This window comes from Psammomys obesus, unplaced genomic scaffold (genome assembly GCF_907164565.1).
Source record: "Psammomys obesus unplaced genomic scaffold, mPsaObe1.curated_primary_1811, whole genome shotgun sequence".
Classification (NCBI taxonomy): Eukaryota; Metazoa; Chordata; class Mammalia; order Rodentia; family Muridae; genus Psammomys; species Psammomys obesus.
Window position 1 is genome coordinate 5,546,402 of NW_026585987.1, and position 15,762 is coordinate 5,562,163.

General features: G+C 38.9%; 1 protein-coding gene across 2 annotated transcripts in view; it reads right to left on the reverse strand.

Moving 5' to 3' along the window:
- Nucleotides 1-9,642: 9,642 nt before the first annotated feature.
- Nucleotides 9,643-15,762, reverse strand: part of Agxt2 (alanine--glyoxylate aminotransferase 2) — a 43,594-nt gene continuing 37,474 nt past the window's right edge. For both annotated transcript variants that reach the window (XM_055601057.1, XM_055601056.1), the window contains exon 14: nt 9,643-11,109. In XM_055601057.1, coding sequence (XP_055457032.1) covers nt 11,002-11,109 — 108 coding nt within the window. In that variant the 3' untranslated portion in view covers nt 9,643-11,001. The remainder of the gene's footprint in view (nt 11,110-15,762) is intronic.

Here is a 15,762-nt window from a genome sequence, read left to right on the forward strand (position 1 = left end):
TCCATTGTGTAAATGTACCACATTTTTTGTACATTTTTCTGTTGAGGGACAGCTAAGCTGTTTCCAATTTCTGGCTATTGCAATAGTTTCTGAAGTGCAGGGTAATAATGGCTTTGTGCAGTGGGACATATCTGTAATCCCAGCACTGGAGAGGCTGAGGAAGGAGAACTGCCAAGAACTTGAGGCTAGCCTGGGACACATGGTGAGGTCTAGGCCAGCCTGGGCTACAGCATGAAATACTATGTCAAAAATAAAAAAGAAAAAGAAAAAGAAAGGCATAAATGGAGGGAAATTCTAGAAGCATGTGACCAGTAGTCTCAAAGGTCATAGAGATGATAAAATAGCATTGGGTGGAGTTGGTTTTTGTTTGTTTTTGTTTTTGTCTCTCTAAATTAATGGGAAAAAGTCTTTGACAACTATACTTCAGACTAGGGGCTAATATGTAGAATAAAGAACAGGAAGAACTGAACAGTATAAAATAAAACTGTCAATGAGTAAGATAGCCAATGAATTGTACATACAGTTCTTAAGACACACAAACAGGCAATCAATATTTATAAAGTGTTCAAAATCCTTAGTCATCAGGACAATGCAAATTAACATTACTTTGAAGCTGCATCCCAACCCAGTCAGAATGGCTATCATCAAGAAAAAGAATGACAGCAAATTGTTGATGACAGTGTTGATAAAAAGATACCTGTATTTGTGAGTATGTAGATTCCTATTGTGACTATGGAAGTCAAGGGAGAGGCTTCTCAGAATCAAAAAAATAGAACTAACATATGATCCACTAATAGCACTTCTGAGTTTATACGCTAAGTACTCCATATTTTTCTAGAACAAGAAACTTGCACGTGCTCATTGTTTCTTTATTTATAATAGCAATGAAAAGGAATCATCCTAGATGTCCAACAGACAGATGAACAATAAAAATGGAATTTTACTCAACCTCAATCAAACGGATATGGACATTACTATACTAAGTGAGGTAGCTCAGAATCAGACATAAATATGTCCTCTTACATATACACATCTTAGCTTTTAATGTTTACATATATGTGAATGCAATTGTGGGTAAAGGCTGTGAAATTAGAAATAAGACCATGAGATAGGAAATAAAGACTTCAGGATGAAAGGGAGGGAATGAAATATGTGTGACATGAAAACGGAAGGATTACCAGGGGTAGAAAGGTATGGGGAGATAGGAGGTGGTGGAAAAGCAGGATAGGAGGATTTCTGAAAATGCCCTAATGAAACCTCGTACTTTGTATACTAATTGGAACTAACAAATAACAGTAACAAAACTAAACAAAAAAGAGTTCTAAATTCATACTCATGACTACATCTGAGTAGTTATATTTTATGTACATTTCTAAAACATTGATTTATAGATAATCTATGAATTACCATATAATATTTATAGTTAAATATGTAGTTATAAACACATATAAACAGAAATTTTTATCATATGGGTTATCTTTTACTTCAGATGGGTTCAATTGTTTCCCTGAATACCTCTGGATAAAACAGACACAGCACTTTTAAGATGTAAGTTTTGTTTTACACTGTGTTCCTAGGCACTAAATACTTGAGGATAAGTTGAATACCATGCCAGTAATCTAGAGTCCAGTTAAACAGAAAAGAAGTATCCACAAGAAAGCAGCTCAAAGCACTATGAGCCAAGGGCTTTCCACAGAAGGTCTGTCAAAAGGCAGGGACCATGGACTTGGGCCTTGCAATGCACTTAGTTGTAGGGTCAGCCTGAGTACTAAAAAATAAATATGGTTGAAAAAGACAAACAAACAAACAAACAAACATATGATTAAGAGCAGCAAACCCTGTAGAGAGAGTTACTACTGACTGATCATCAACCATCCACATATTTTCTTAGTCAACTTCTCCAAGCTTTCATGGAGTTATAGTGTCCTCTTTAGTGCCTTCTTTTTTAGACATGAGAATGTTGCAGCTAAGAGATATTAAAAAACAAGTCAGATGGAGGAATTCCGTAGCTTTTATGTCTGTGTCTATGCTGTTCTATCTAATTAATTTGTGTTTTCCTTTCTGTTGTCACTGTTTGCCATGCCCGTTCTTGATCACGCTGTGTCCTGAGATCTCTGTTATGGCTGCTTTTCATCCTGGATCACTTTTCCAGTTCATTCAGAGCTACCCAACACTGTATCTGCTACCAACCGACCTAGAATTTATCTTCACTAGAGCCAAAGGGATTGTAATCATTAAGCCTTTGTTGTTGTTGTTTTTGATTCCACTCAGCTTAATTTAGTGAGCCTTTTCTTCAGTTAAAATTCTACCATCAGTTGTTTTCAAGGAGACACAGATCCTCCTCCTTCTCATTGTTGGACTCTACTCCTGTGGAGATGAGACGTCAGGTAGCAGTTTCTACAGGGCAGAGCTCCTGTCTGCTGAAGTCTCAAGGTTTCAATTCACATCTTACAAGAGCGTATTGAACTCCTTGAACATCTCTATTTTTCAGAACTTTAACCTATGAGATTATAAAAATAGAAGTTTTTTTTTTTTAAAATGGTTTACTTAGGAATCTCTTTCCCTTTTGAGTGTTTTCTGCATACAGTTAAGCCTTCCAGTATGAAAGACCAAATTACAGCATGTGAAAGATGCAACTGCTGGCAGGACAAGACAGCTGCTGGACTTTGGCCTCAGCCCATGGGCAGCCTCTCAATCCCATCAATCTGAACAGTTTTAAATTCTGTTTCCTAACCCTTGTTGTTACCTGTCACCATTTTTAATGGAGATTGGACAATTGGTGCCGTGTTTACTGATTGAGCCTTCATTGTAAGTATACGAGAGTACACTGTGTGCAGGACCCAGCAGTCTTTCAATGCTTCTTGCAAATGATGATTCTAATGCTGGTAACACATTGATGATGAAGAAGCAAATGCTTTCTGTCATCTTGTTGCTCTTTGCAGAAAAGGTGAGATCTGAGTGTGATTTCAAGATGCTTGAGGAATCAAACTCTCCTAAAGTTCAGAAATGTCTTCTAAGGTTAATGTGAATTAACCTGAAAAAACTATCTTAAGTGGACATTGTATTAGTTATGGTTCTCTAGAGTAATAGGATGTATAGAATAAAACTTTATATCTACATCTATATAATGTAATACACACACACAAACACACACACACACACACACACACACACACACACACATGAAGGGGATTTATTAGTGGTCCAGCTAACCCAAAAGTGGCTGCCTATGAGCAAAAGTTCCAAGAATCCAATAGTTGTTTAGTCCACAAGGTTGTTCTCAGCTAGTCTTCAGTATATGCTAGATTCCTGAAAAAGTAGGCTCTAATGCCAGTGAAGAAATGGACTTGCTATCAAGGCCAAGAACAAGCAAGCAAAATGAGTCTTCCTTGTTCCATGTTCTTTGTATAGGCTTTCAGCAGAAGAAGTGACCATGATTAGAAGTGGATTGTCCCACCTCAAACAATCTGGATTAAAGGTGTGTGTGTCAGAGATCCAGATTAGAAATAGATCTTTCCATGTCAAATGATCCATCTAAGCAAAAATCTCTCACAGGTGTGCCCAGCCATTTTTGTTGTTGTTGTTTTGTTTTAGTTAATTCCAGATGTAGGCAAGTTGACAACCAAAATATCCATCCCAAACATGTACAGATCCTTTTTTATTTATTCTATAAACAATACTAAAATCCACACTTTATTATGTATTATAAGTAACCTAGTGATTTAAGGGATATGTATGAAGGAATTCTACATATGTCTGTTTAAATAAAGGACTTAAGCACCATAATGTACATTTTACTGGTAGGTTGTCAATAGTTGCTAAGCTTGTCCAAGCAGATTATGGCAGCAAAGAGGCCCTCCTATGTTTCAGACTCAATAAACTTCCTGCCCTGAGTCAGGCTGGTCCCTGGTTGTGTAACGGTGAGAGGCAAAAACAGACAGCAGCAAAGGGTGTTTAAAACACTGTGTCCTTTATTTATTTATTTTTATTAATTCCCATTACTAGGGAAACCACTTGGACACTGAGCAGCCATGGGCTACATCTGTGCAGGGGTTCCAGGTTATCTCCATGCATAGTCCTTGGTTGGAATATCAGTCTCAGAAAAAGCCAGTGGGCCCAGATATTTTGGTTCTGTTTCTCTCCTTGTGGAGCTCCTGTCCCCTCCAGGTCTTTCTATCTCCCCCTTCTTTCATAAGATTCCCTGCACTCTGCCCAAAGTTTGGCTATGAGTCTCAGCATCTGCTATGATATCCTGCTAGATAGAGTCTTTCAGAGGCCCTCAATGGTTGGCTCTTGTCCTGTTCCCTGTTTTCTCCCTCTTCTGATGTTGGTCCCTTTTGCCTTTCTGAGTGAGGATTGATCATCTTACCCAGGGTCCTCCTTCTTGCTTAGCTTCTTTAGGTGTACAGATTTTAGTATGATTATCCTATATTATATGTCTAATATCCACTTATAAGTTAGTATATACCCTGTGTGTCTTTCTGCTTCTGGGATACCTCACTCAGGATGATCTCTTCTAGCTCCCACCATTTGCCTGCAAATTTCATGATTTACTTGTTTTTAATTGCTGAGTAGTGTTCCATTGTGTAAATGTACCACAATTACTGTATCCATTCCTCCATTGAGGGACGTCTGAGCTGTTTCCAGATTCTGGCTATTAAGAATAAAGCTGCAATGAACATGGTTGAGCAAATGTCCTTGTTGTATACTTAAGCATATTTTGGATATATGCCTAGGAGTGGTATAGCTGGATCTTGAGGTAGCACTATTCCAAATTGTCTGAGAAAGCACCAGATTGATTTCCAAGGTGGTTGTACAAGTTTACATTCCCACCAGCAATGGAGGAGGGTTCCTCTTTGTCCACATCCTCTCCAGCATGTGTTGTCACTTGAGTTTTTGATCTTAGCCATTTTGATGGGTGTAAGGTGAAATCTCAGGGTCTTTTTGATTTGCATTTCCCTGATGACTAAGGACATTGAGCATTTCCTTAAGTGTTTCTCTGCCATTTGATATTCCTCTATTGAGAATTCTCTGTTTAGCTCTATACCCCGTTTTTTAATTGGATTACTTGATTTGTTGCTGTTTAACTTCTTGAGTTCTTTATATATTCTGGATATTAGCCCTCTTTGTCAGCTATAGGGTTGGTGAAGATCCTTTCCCATTCTGTAGGCTGTCATTTTGTTCTGATGACAGTGTCCTTTGCTTTACAGAAGCTTTTCAGTTTCGTGAGGTCCCATTTATTGATTGTTGATCTTAGAGCCTCTGCTGTTGGTGTTCTGTTCAGGAAGATGTCTCCTATGCCAATGGGTTCAAGGCTCTTCCCTACTTTTTCTTCTAACAGATTTAGTGTGTCTGGTTTTATGTTGAGGTCTTGGATCCACTTGGACTTTAGTTTTGTGCAGGGTGATAAATATGGATCTGTTTGCATTTTCTACATGTTACATCCAGTTAGATTAGCACCATTATTTGAAGATGCTGTCTTTTTTTCTTTTGTATGGTTTTGGCTTCTTTGTCAAAAATCAAGTATCCATAGGTATGTGAATTTATTTCTGGGTCTTCCATTCGAGTCCATTGATCTATCATTCTGTTTCTTTGCCAGTACCATGCAGTTTTTATTAATATTGCTCTGTAGTACAGCTTGAGATCAGGGTTGGAGATACCTCCAGACGATCTGTTGTTGTACAGGATTGTAAAACACCATGTCCTTAAGGACAGCTCAAAGGTAAATTATTTCCATCACAGGTTACTATTCTTTATCCTATGGGAATAAAAATTCATGAAGTGGGAAAAGAAGTTGGAAGCTCATTTATGGAGAGCTTGTCATGGAGGGAAAGCTCAGTCAGGAACCCCAGTGGACTGCCCCAACTTCCGCAGCCAATTTAGCTCACTATAAACCCATGCATTCATGCTCTGCTTACATTTGCTCTTGAATTAGGCTATTCCACTCATATCTGTTGGATGCTATAAGCATCTGTTTGGTGCTTCTATTTATCTACTACTTATTTGCTTTGCCTTTTTGCTTGCTATATACACCATAGGACAAGCACCCTAATGTTTGCTATTTGCAGAGGGCCCTGGAAACAATCCCCTAAAAATACTGTGAGACAAATGTACTGGAAAGTTAAATACAAATATAATTTTGAAGATCCAAACAGAAGTACAGTTTTATTTTGTCAACTGTTTGAAGGTATTAATTTTACAATAACTCAGATTATTACTTTTTTGCAATTTATTTTTTAATTTATTGCTTCCTCCCAATCCCACCTTTCCTCCCCCCCCCCATTCCACACTCCTAGTCCACTGATATGGGAGGTCCTCCTCCCCTTCTATCTGACCCTAGCCTATCAGGTCTCATCAGGACTGTTGCATTGTCTTCTTCTGTGGCCTGGCAAGGCTGCAACTCCCACCCCCCCAGGGAGAGATGATCAGAGAGCCTGCCACTAAAATCATTCCAGAGACAGCTCCTGGTTTTTCAAGGCAGGGTTTCTCTGTGTAGCCCTGACTGTCCTGGACTTGCTTTGTAGACCATGATGGCTTCCAACTTGCAGAGGTCCTCCTGCCTCTGTCTCCCTGAGTGTTGGGATTATAGGTGTGTACCACTTCGTCTAGCCATATCATTAATCTTAGAATCCAAACTTGGTGATTTTTAAGAATTTACTCCTTTTTGAGTGGATTGGTATTCAAAATGTTTTAAAACAGTTGCTAACATTTTACCACTGTATTCTAATCACATAATTAACTGTCAATATGTTCCATGTGTGGAAAGAAGTTTACTTGTGCTAAGTATTCATTATCTTCCTTTGAGGCTGTTTTAACAGGAATGGGAAAAAAATTGGCAAGAATGTAGGCTCCCAGTCTTATGCAAGCTGGCTTATATCCCACCTCCTGTGGGTAGAGCAGAAAATGGAAGGGAGAGAAATGGTGGTGCTAAATTCCTGCCCACGCCTCCAAATGGAACAAAGAAGGATGGTTTCTTGTTTAGAAAACCAGGAAGAGGAATGGTTGACCATCCATGTTCTAAGGCACCTTCATCTCTTTTCAAGAAAGAGTTACAGTTTCTCCTGGTCATCAGGGAGCTGGGTAGAGCCCTGCACCCTGTAAAGCACAGAGGTGGAGCCCAGCACCTGACTATCTTTTGGAATTTCATTTTTGGCCTTTTGTAAGGATTTGACTGTTTTGTCTCCAGTATGGCAGATTTTGAGTCATGAGCATGAAACCTACATGAATAGATAACCACTTTTCTCTTGGGAGTCCATTTTCTTGCCAGGCTGGAATAATTACTGCCATAGCCATTTGTGATAAAACAAGGTCACCTCTTCTGTTTTCTTTTCTGAATACACCATTTCTCTCTGCTCTCTACTGTGATTGAAGCCATCTTCATCACATCTGCTTCCTGACCTTGTCTTTTCAGCCTCTAGTACTACAAGCTCAAGTCAAGCTCTTTTATTTACAAACTATCTAGTACCAAGTGTTCTGTTCTAACAAAACAAAACAAAAAAACAGAACAAAACAACAACCAAACAAAGGCTAATATAAGATGATCCCTTGAGAGTGGAAGTGGAAGAGTAGCAGAGTATAGTGTGAGGTATATACATGATTCTGTAGGTGTCAGAAGGCCACAGGAATATACTTTAGTAGAATGACAGATCCCTCAGCTCCTGTACTCAGAAAACAGAAGGGAGAAAAATCATGTATTTGTTTATTGTTCTGCAACCCATAGCGAATCCAGCCTGAGTAAAAAAAACAGGGCTTTGATTTTTGTTATTGTTCTTGGCCTTAAATCAAGTTTTATTGTTTCAGCTTCATGTTCTACTAAATATCCAAATGGCTAACATACATTTTATTTTCAGTGGTGTCCTCTTTTCATTTGGAAAAGTAGTGTTGGGAATAGTAAGAATCAGTAAGAAGCATACTTTCTTGTCTGAACTCTCTGACCCCACATTTTCCACTGAGAAAAGAGAGGAATTCCAGTGAACACAGAAGCCAAGCCAAAGTTAATGTACCACAATGAAAATAAAGCTGTGAGATGGCTTTGTGAAAAGTGTGTGGAAAGCCATGTAGTAGGAGTTTGAACTTCATTCTCTGCATAATGGAGAGCTCTCAAAATCTTGGAGAGACAGTAGACATGAGCTTTTTATGAGTTGACTGAGTGCCCTTGCTTTTCGTATGGAGAATGGATAAGAAAGGGCTTTGAAGCTTCATGTCATCTCTCTAGACCAGAAATTCATCTCAAATACTACCAATGATGCTCTACAGCAGTGAAAAATGAAGGGTGTGGACTCTGGCAGATCCCAGAGGAAGAGCAAGGATTGCAAATCCACCATAACCAGATGTACCAGTTAAAAAGGTAGATTAAGTTCTTTAGCAAATATGGTTGCCCAAATTAAGGCAGTTTTGATATAAATGGGTCATGTTGGAAAAAAAGTTGTATGGAAGAAAGTATTGATGAAACATAATCAAACAAATGGCTAACGGATAGCTTGGAGAGAAAAACTCAGACACATGAATTATAAACCCAAGATTAAAGGAGACTATCAATAAATAAAATTCAACAGAAGAGAGAGATTTACAATTTACAATGTTCTTGTGGCTTCCAAGCAAAAATATCTAGAATACTGTAATCTTGGAGTTGGAGCTCAGAGAAAATATGAGATTTAAAAGTCATTGGCATGGTTAAAGTAGGGCAATGTGTCAGACGTGGATATGTTGCTTCCAGGCAGAGAACACAGCACAGTAGATTAGACACCTCAAGATTTAATTAATCATTAAGTTGAGGTTTTTCTAGGAAAGTGGCTGAGGAAGAGCCATCTGAGGTGGCTCTTTCATTTCAGAAGCCAAGAAAGATATTATACATGAAGTAGTTGCCTAAGATAAACAACCTGCAAAGGAGACCTATTTGGTAATAAAGAAGTCACCTATGTGATCTTGTGAGATCTTTTGAGAAAGCTGTTTCTGAAGAATGAGTGGCAGGAAGGAGAGCATGGTGTCTGGACTTAGCTGGGAATAAAGGAAGCAGAAAGGGAACATAGAAACTCTTCCCTGGGAAACATTAGTTGTGGGGGAAAGAAAGAAAACACAGTTTGAAAGAAGGAATTTCTCTTTTAGAGGGTTTGTTAGTTTTCAGAGTTTTATATCCACTGACTCACTTCACTCCTAAGACAACTCCAGAAGGTTAACAATGGCAAGTTAATACATTCAGGAAGAAATTGGGGCTAAGAAAGGCTCAAAGGCTTGTTCAAGGCCGTTCATAGCAAATTAAGCAAAAGAACCAAGTAGAGGATGCGAGTCCTTTGCTCTTAATTCAGGGGCCTTTCCATGGTGCCAAACTGAACATTTCTGGTATTGGCTCTTCTTGGATTCTGGAGGGTATGGAGTTCCATGCTAAGGGAATTTGACTTTGACTGAGGGACTCTAGAGAGAAGGTGGGAGGCTTCGCAGTAGGGAATGCTATGTTTAAGTCCATGCCGGATGGAAACAAATCTGGTAGCAAGATGTAGGATGTGTTAGAAGAGACGTCAGAAAGATAAGACAATTGGGACATGGCTTCAAGCTGGGACATATTTTTAAATATATATCCAGTCACACATTGACTAAGTTAGCTTTTCAAATGCTGTTTGGTTTTTGTTTAGAAGAAGATCTTGGTCAGGTTGCCAGTATTATTTTTAATAGGCTTCATATACACTAACATTTTCTTAAAAGAATTCTTAGGCTGAAAACATTTTAAAAACTGTATCTCCTGGGAACAGGCTCGTAGAATTATTAATTTGAGTAGATGTGTACAAGTGAGTGAGGAAGCCAGAAGTCATCTTGGGGCATCATTCCTCAGGGCTAGCCACCTTGTGTTTGGGGGTTTGCAAATCAATCCAGGCTAGCTGGAGAGTGAGTCCCTGGGATTCCCCTATCTCAGTTTCTCAAGTGCTAAAATACAAGTGTCAACTACCATATGTGGGTGATCCAACAGAAGTCCCTGTATTTGTGTGGCAAGCACTTTATAGACATTCCCCAGTCCTGTTTGCTGTTTTCATGGTTACTTTCATGGTTCCATTTCTGTTAATTATATAAAGTGTACTGCTAAATACATTTTACTGAATATGTCAAATTAAAGAAAAATATTGCTGGTTCTAAGACACAGGTCGGGTAATGCCTATAAAAAAGAATGTTTGTAGTTGTACTTACTAGTGACTAAGTTCAGAAAATTATGTATGCATTGACATAAGGGTTTAGATGAATATGAAATGAGGGCAGGGATAACAGACAAAAAAATAGGTTCTGATAGGTATTTTCAGTGAGTTAAAGGTTTGGGGTACATCCATCTCTCTACAGTATTTTCTGCATTGTTTCTTAAGATGCCCTCGGCTGCAATAATGGAAAATATTAAAAGTTTTAGGCAGCAAAATCAATTTGTTATTTCATAAATCAAGAACCCTGTGATAGGGTGGCTCTGAGGTTCATGGTCAGTGACTCATGAACATTAATAAACACTCAGCTTCCAACTGCTTTCCAGATGTAACATAGTGACCAGGCTACATGGTACTTCATGGCTTCCAGATGCCTGATGTGAACTGAGAAACACCATCATGAGATGCAGTATTTCCAGTGTGACAAGGACATCTGAGCTGAAGCATGAAGGATGAAGAAATGTTTCCCCAAAGGTGTGAGCATGGAAAGGTTTTTCTTCAGGACTCATTGATGACACATACACCATGTGTTCATTTACAAATCAGTTAATGCAATGGGAACTAACATTTGCCTAGACTAACCTATACAAACTAGGACTTGGTCTGTGAGCAGCCATAGATAATTTCCCCAAAGGATCAAATTCTCAAGAGAATGGGAGCTCCGTTGACAAATATGGCCAGTAGGTAGTCAGCCATGTCTTTTACAATTACTATGGAGAACTTAGTTTTCATCTAATACTTGTGGTTTCAACATTTCTCAAATTCATCTTTGCAAATAGTTGAGAAGTTCTTGAGACTGTGGTTCTTCACATCTGTAGAAGTCTTATTTAGCTCTTCTCTCCATGTGCTGAATTAGGGCAGAGCGAAATACTTCAAATGCAAAATCCACTTCTGGCTTAGTGACACACATTGGCGGCGCAATTCGGAAAGTCTGAGGGGGCAGAGAAAAACAGAGCTTGAATCATCAGATAATTAAATGGGACTTCCAAGAAATGGATTAAACCAAGAATCCCAAACCAGAAATATTTTCACCATATTTCTGACATTTCTAACACTAGGCTGAATTCCGCCTCTTCTTCCCTCCTCAGCTTTTACTTTCAGGTCTTTACATCTTGCTTTGTACTTTTTTCTTTTTGACATCAGTTTACCTGCTTGTTCTACCACCTTCCCTGAGATCTTACTTTACCACCTCCCTCATGCTCAGTTTCCGCCATCACAAAACATCAACTTTCCTAATTACCAACTTCATTTCCACTATTCTATGTGTACTCATGTTCAAGTTCAATGCCTGGATAAGCCAATTGCTGCTTCCCATTGTGCCCACCATTTTCGTAAGAATTTTAGGCTCTTCATTCCTTCATTATCTTCTGAGCCATCACTCTGTTCAGATCTCTTCCTTCTTTTGCCTCACAGCTTGGAGAACAAAGCCAACTGAACTACCCTCTCTCTTATTTTGCACACGTTTCTAGCCCAGTGTTGCTTCACTCATTTGGCCTCAGTCTCAGTGCTGATTATAGTAAATGAACTGCTTTGTTTCTACATACATGGCTGAGAAATATATGACAATCACACAGGAGACCCGAGTGACACTACCAGATATATGCAGTCTCCAACATCTCTTGGCCCTTGAGAATATTCTCTTCCTCTACCAGCTTCCTTTCAATTCTTTTAAACCTTTAGTTTTCTTCTTAGTTTCCTTTTCACCAACTTCTATGCTTCCCATTACATTTCATAAGTAATCATGGTTCCTATTTCCTTAAAGGAAATCGAACCTCCCAGACAAAGTCTTTAAACCAGTTTGTTCCCACATGCATTCTTTGATCTTTCCCAAAGGTTCAGAGAATGATGTCTTTACTCTTCAGTTCTAATCGGTCCACTTCAGCTCTTGACTCTGGATCATCACTTTCTTTCTAGGAAACATTGCCCTGTTCCCTCAACTCTTTTACCTTCATTCAACTTCGTCTCAACCAGTATCAGTAAGATGCTTGAATTTAACATAATCCTGATTCAGACACACCAAGCAGAAGTCTGAGTTGAGTCTCAGTCTCGTGCAGATGAAATGCATATACGTTCTTCCTGCTTTTACTCAACCTTATTTAAAAGTCTCCCTGAGGCAAGAATATCAGTCCTCGTTTAGAAAGACAGATGGGATGCGCATTGAACATATGACAGGAGTCTACTGAGCGCATTGGAAAGACTCTAACTAGCAGTGTTTTCAAAGCAAAGACTCATGACAAAACCTTTGGCAGAGTACAGGGAATCATAAGAAAGAAGGGGAGTTAGTCTGATGAGGAAAGGATAGGAGCTCCACAAGGACCAAATGTATCTGGGCACAGGGTCTTTTCAGAGACTGACATTCAACCAAGGACCATGTATGAATGTAACCTAGAACCTCTGCTCAGATGTAGCCTGTGGTAGCTCAGTAACCAATTGGTTTCCCATAGTGAGGGGAACAAGGACTATTTCTAACAGGAACTCAATGACTGGCTCTTTGGCCTCCCCACCCCCAAGGGAGGAGCAGTCCTGTTAGGCCACAGAGGAGAGCTTTGCAGCCAGTCCTGAAGCTACCTGATAAAACAGGATCAGATGAATGGGGAGGAGGTCCCCCCATCAGTGGACTTGGAAAAGGGCACGGTGGAGATGAGGGAGAGGGAGGGAATGGGAGGGAATGAGGGATCGGGACACAGCTGGGATACAGAGTTAATAAAATGTAACTGATAAGAAAAAAATAAAATTCAAAAAAAAAATTGTTTCAAAATTAAAAAAAAAAAAGTCTCCCTGACACTTACTGGCTTTTGGTCTTCACTCCATTGTTCCCTTAGACACATCCCAACTCATTGTAGCATGTGTTCTGTCCTATTAACTTTCTGATACCTGCAAGGCATAGGATCTATTGGGCATTTCCCAGGCCTTGTCCTTCCTGATTATTTCTGTTGTGCTTCACATTTGGGCACCCGTTTTCTGATCCATCTTGTCTTCTGCTTCAATAACCCCACAGTCCCCTTAATTCTTAACACACCATTGACCCTTTCATGTCTCCACCTTCTCCATTTCCCTTGTGTTTTCTGAAAGGAATTCTTTTCTTTTTGGGGGGGGGGTTTTAGCAATAAACTTTATTTATTATCATTTCATTTATAACATGTGTATAAACTCACACTTATATTACTACTTAAAATAATATGTAATTATAATCTATTACTGAATATAAGCTTTTGCTTAGTTCTATAATTAACTTCAAATATTGAATATCATTGATTAGAAAATGTGTCTATAATTTTTACTTTAAAAATGCTTAAACAATATTTTGCATTACAAAGAAAATTGTGCAGTGATTTTTTCATATTTATAATTGTGACTTTTCTCAAAGCATACAATCATTTGTTTTAAACATTTTTTTTTGTTTTTGCACAGGAATATATAATTTTACCAGTACTCTTCTTGTAAGACTCATACAGTTGTCCACAAAATATACAAATTCTAAGTTGTATTCAGTGTCACAGTCATTTTCTTTTCTTTTGAGTATTTTTTATTTTATTTTATTTTTTATCTATTTATTTTTTTATTATTAGTTACATTTTATTAACTCTGTATCCCAGCTGTATCCTGCTCCCTCATTCCCTCCCAACCCCTCCCTCCCTCCCTCCTTCATCTCCTCCCTGCCCCTTTCCAAGTTCACTGATTGGGGAGACCTCCCTGAAAGGAATTCTTTTTTTTTTTTTTTTTTTAATGTATATGTCTTATGTTTTATTTATTTATTTATTTATTTTTTACATTTTTTTCTTTATTAATTAGACTTTATTCACTTTGTATCCCCCCTGTGGTTCCCTCCCTCCTCCTATCTCAATCCCTCCCTTTCTCCACCCTCTGCAAGAAGGAAAAGAAGACCTCCCCTATCAGTGGACTTGGGGAGGGGCATGCGTGAAAGGAATTCTTAAGCTTCTCTTCACCTCACTGGGCTTCTCACTGGGACACTAGACTTCCCAGTTTTCCTCATTTTACCATTCGCATGCTGGTGACCACAAACTATAATCTTTACTCCAATCTTTGCCACCTAACCATATACCTAACTACCAAACCAGATGCTCATAAAAGCCTTAAATGGAGCACGTTCAAACAGGAATGCCCAAGTTAAGCCAAATCAGTCATGGGTGTTTCATCCTTGACTCTTGCTTATTCTTTAGATTGAAATATTATGCAGTTTTTTCCCAAATCATCATCACTGATGAAGCACAGACAGCCTCCTTAGTTCCTGCCAGACTCCCTAACTCCAGTCTTGTCTTACAGGATAGACTCAGAAATGCACTCACTAGGTATAAGACCTGGGCACCTTACTTAACTTCGTGGTATCTGTTTTCATTTATCCACACAGTACGGGACATAATAGTACTTTGGCTTATTGAGGTTATACAACATATTGAGATGAGTGACTGACAAGGTGACGGGATTTCTAGCTGTTCTTAGCCATCATCTCAAACTGATGCTCCAGCCATACCAGTGTGTGGACAGCTCTTGCGCTCTGCCATGCTTTTCCTCAAGCTTTGTCTATTTTCATTGTGAGTTAAGGCTCTGCTAGCCAAAATGACTGGTCTAGGCACCTGCTCTCTCTTCTTCCACAGCATCAACTTTTATATCTGCAGAAGAGATTTGTGTATAGTATTGCATTTTTGTATTTGCATGATTTTTTTTCTCCCATAAGCTCAAAGACAAATGAGATCAGAACATATTCATCATTGTTGCAGCAATGGTTCCTGGCATACCACCGAAAGAAAAGCTAAACAAGAGGGCAAATATTTCAGATCTTTGTAATTGAGGATTTTAATAACTAAACTACACTATTTTATAAGAACAGAAAACCATTCCTAGTGTTTTTTTCAGGCTGATAGCTGCAATTTCCTGATAAGCCTAAGGCAAGAAGTGGATCTTTCAGTATTCACTGTGTCATCCAGGAAGGGATCAGGACACAAGAAGAACGAGGAGTGTTTAAACTGCGTAGACATATTAAATTGCATTTATAAGAAAGAAGCCTGGTGTTCCGTTGCGCACTGGAGTGACTAAAGGTAGCAGCAATGCACTGTGTATTTCAAAAGTCCAGAAGAGAGTACCTTTGAACATTATAATATATATAATATTTGAACATTATAATATACATAATCAATATATCCTTGAGTACTTCCTAAATATTTGCAATGATGATGTTTCATAAAAGAAGCGGGAAAATTAAGAGGAAAAAGATTTTCAGTGAGCAGAAGTCACTCTCACTCCTGAATCTCTACCATGGAAAGCATCCTGGTGAGCGTCCTGAGGTTTTGGGATTTAGAGGCAGGTCGTGTTGTACATGATGATGATGATCATCATCATCACCATCATCACCATCTCATTCCTATAGCACGGGTTTAGATCGGGGTCCTGATAGTAGAGTGGGCATAACTTCCGTGAAGGGGGTAGGGTGAGTCCTGTCTTGGATTATTCTAGCTGAAGGTGAAGGACACTGTAAGGAGCTGATCTTGAGTTCTGCATGAGGGACCATCCTAAGAATGGCTATGATTGTTTTCTCAGGGGTTAGAACTAATTAATATATAATGCA